Source organism: Centruroides vittatus, unplaced genomic scaffold (assembly GCF_030686945.1).
Source record: "Centruroides vittatus isolate TY-2023 unplaced genomic scaffold, ASM3068694v2 contig_2488, whole genome shotgun sequence".
NCBI lineage: Eukaryota > Metazoa > Arthropoda > Arachnida > Scorpiones > Buthidae > Centruroides > Centruroides vittatus.
Genome location: NW_027121574.1, coordinates 1 through 3,411, shown reverse-complemented (window position 1 = coordinate 3,411; position 3,411 = coordinate 1). Strand labels below are relative to the sequence as shown.

At 33.7% G+C, this 3,411-nt stretch overlaps 1 protein-coding gene across 1 annotated transcript; it reads right to left on the bottom strand.

Moving 5' to 3' along the window:
- Nucleotides 1–782: 782 nt before the first annotated feature.
- LOC136971383 (uncharacterized) lies at nt 783–2,375 on the bottom strand (the record flags this gene model as incomplete). The annotated part of the gene is made up of 1 exon (XM_067265827.1): nt 783–2,375. A coding segment is annotated over exon 1 (1,593 nt), but the record flags the coding sequence as incomplete, so codon positions are not given.
- Nucleotides 2,376–3,411: the final 1,036 nt, after the last annotated feature.

Here is a 3,411-nt window from a genome sequence, read left to right as displayed (position 1 = left end):
ATTTCGTTTGTTGGTGATTGTCAGAGAAAAAATTTTCTGCTAGCGAACCCTTTGTTAACTATTTCGTAATATCAACCACTTTATATATATATATGTATATATATAGCACATACGTTATAATATACACAAAATGTTAAAAATTAATCATCATATAATGTTTATGCACTCTTAAGATATTTACAAGCAATTTTGGAAATTAACTATTTTAAATTAAGATCAGTTTAATTATAAAATTATAAGACCAGTTTATTTTTGAATGGTTTAAAGATTATAATACTCTGACAAATGTAAATATATTTCATTAAACAATTTAAATTGGATGGTTATTATATCATTACAAAGCTAGTCATTTAAAGCAATTACAAAAATTTATTAAAACTATACTCTAATAGTTTGTTTAATGTTATTCAAACAATGGAGGTCCAACTAAATATTAAATAAATGTATTTGATATAAAATATCACTTATACACCTTATTCATTTGCCGAGAAAATGATATAAATTTATTTAATTCAAACAAACGTTTTCAGCCTGATTTACAGGCCATCATCAGGTTTAGAATACATTCGAATTAAATTCTATCCTTGGAACACAAAATTCAAATTCAAATAAAATACATTTAAACAGAATATAAATAGCCAACATAAATACAAATAAAACTAAAACATAAAATACACATAAACATGCAACAAATGAATATATAAGTATTAATAAATGCAATACTAAGACATTCAATAAAACTGTTACAACGATTGGTTAGAGCCCTTATTAAACTTCTTAACCATGAACTTCCATGCAGAGGGAAGACTTTCTGCGTCCCTCGCATTTAGACAGCCTTCTTGCAATCTACTCCTATAAATCTGCAACTTCTCTGCCGTCAATGCCAAAGATGGAGAAGATAAAGGATTTATGATGGTCGCCTCATTCCATTTAACTATAGCTCCTGGCGCTTGTGCCATTTGGGACAAAATTGTTGCATTAGACCCCTTTCTGATATTATAACTATGCTCCTTGATTCTAAGCCCTAAACTTCTAGTGGTTACTCCAATATAGTCTTTTTTAACGTCCAATTGCATGTTCTCATACGGAATTTTATAAACTCCTGCTTTCTCTTCCGATTTTATATCATCTTTATCATTTCTGAGGATTTTGTATAAATTAGGCGCCCTTTTTAAAAGCATTCTCGAACCTTTTCTGTGTGCAATCTCCTTCATGACCGCATTCATACTTTCGCTATACGTAAATTTTACGCTTCTATTGGGAGCATTTTTAAAAAACTTTTTCTTGATGTTGGCTTCGTATTTCTTAACTATTCCCAGAATTGCACTTTTTTGGTAACCTAGGGCCTTGGCTACGTTTATTATTCTATTTATTTCTTTCCTCCTGTCTTGTACCCTTTCACAATACAAAAATGCCCTTCTTATTAAAGCTCTGAAAGCCGCAATTTTATATTTATACGGATCCTTAGATTGGGAGGGAATATACAAAGGGCTATGGGATGGTTTAATAAAAACGTTGGTGGACAGGTGGCCTTTTTTGAATGTAATATCAATGTCGAGAAAATGCAGATTCAATGAACTCTTCTGTTCTAATCTTAAAGTAAGGCCATCGTTGTTATCGTTGATCTTATCCAAAAAATCCTTGATCCTGCTGTTATTTCTCCATAATATAAATAAGTCATCAACGTATCTGCTAAAATACATGATATCCTCCTTGAAAGCATGAAAAACTCTTCTTTCCAGCCTTCTAACCACCAATTCACATAGGATCCCTGAAAGCGGGCTTCCCATAGGGACCCCTCTTCGCTGTCTGTAGACCTGCCCATTGAAAGTGAAGCAAGATTCACGGCAGACCAAACTAGCCAAATTCTTTACTTCTTCAGTATAATTAAGCAATTCTGAGTTATTACAGTATAAGAAGTCCAATAGCGCCTCCTCGCACGATTCTATCTTAACCGACGGATACATGCTCTCATAGTCGAAAACAGTTGCAACTTCATCTTCCATTAACGCTATATTCTGCAGATCCTTAACCACCTTCATAGGATCATGCGCAACTAGAGTATCTGTGTCCAGTTGCGAGGATAAATACTCATGCAACCTCTTTTCTAACACAAACGTGGGACCCCTGCATTTTTCTACGACAGGTCTTATTTCTTTACCGGTTTTATGCACTTTAGCGAAAGCAAATAACCTAGGTGTTCCAGGTCTAGGGTTCCTGCACTTCCTGAGAAAAGGCAAAGCGTTGGAAAGTTTAGAGACCTCTAGTTTTCTGACCTTCCTATCCAAGCTTCCAATAAAATTGCTGTTGATCTTTTCACATTCTGTCTTTCCGATATAATCCATTAGAGCTTCATTATACGTACTCCTTTTCATGATGATTATTTGTTTACTTTTATCTGCCCTAGTCAACACCAAATCATTTCGCCTTAACCAATTCTTAGTGAGCCGGATGTCATTAGCTCCAATATCGCCAAGGCCCTAGGTTACCAAAAAAGTGCAATTCTGGGAATAGTTAAGAAATACGAAGCCAACATCAAGAAAAAGTTTTTTAAAAATGCTCCCAATAGAAGCGTAAAATTTACGTATAGCGAAAGTATGAATGCGGTCATGAAGGAGATTGCACACAGAAAAGGTTCGAGAATGCTTTTAAAAAGGGCGCCTAATTTATACAAAATCCTCAGAAATGATAAAGATGATATAAAATCGGAAGAGAAAGCAGGAGTTTATAAAATTCCGTATGAGAACATGCAATTGGACGTTAAAAAAGACTATATTGGAGTAACCACTAGAAGTTTAGGGCTTAGAATCAAGGAGCATAGTTATAATATCAGAAAGGGGTCTAATGCAACAATTTTGTCCCAAATGGCACAAGCGCCAGGAGCTATAGTTAAATGGAATGAGGCGACCATCATAAATCCTTTATCTTCTCCATCTTTGGCATTGACGGCAGAGAAGTTGCAGATTTATAGGAGTAGATTGCAAGAAGGCTGTCTAAATGCGAGGGACGCAGAAAGTCTTCCCTCTGCATGGAAGTTCATGGTTAAGAAGTTTAATAAGGGCTCTAACCAATCGTTGTAACAGTTTTATTGAATGTCTTAGTATTGCATTTATTAATACTTATATATTCATTTGTTGCATGTTTATGTGTATTTTATGTTTTAGTTTTATTTGTATTTATGTTGGCTATTTATATTCTGTTTAAATGTATTTTATTTGAATTTGAATTTTGTGTTCCAAGGATAGAATTTAATTCGAATGTATTCTAAACCTGATGATGGCCTGTAAATCAGGCTGAAAACGTTTGTTTGAATTAAATAAATTTATATTTCTCGGCAAGAATAAGGTGTTAAGTGTATGTATAACTGGTTTACATCATAAAAGTCTGAAATTCAGAGGAAAAAATTATTGA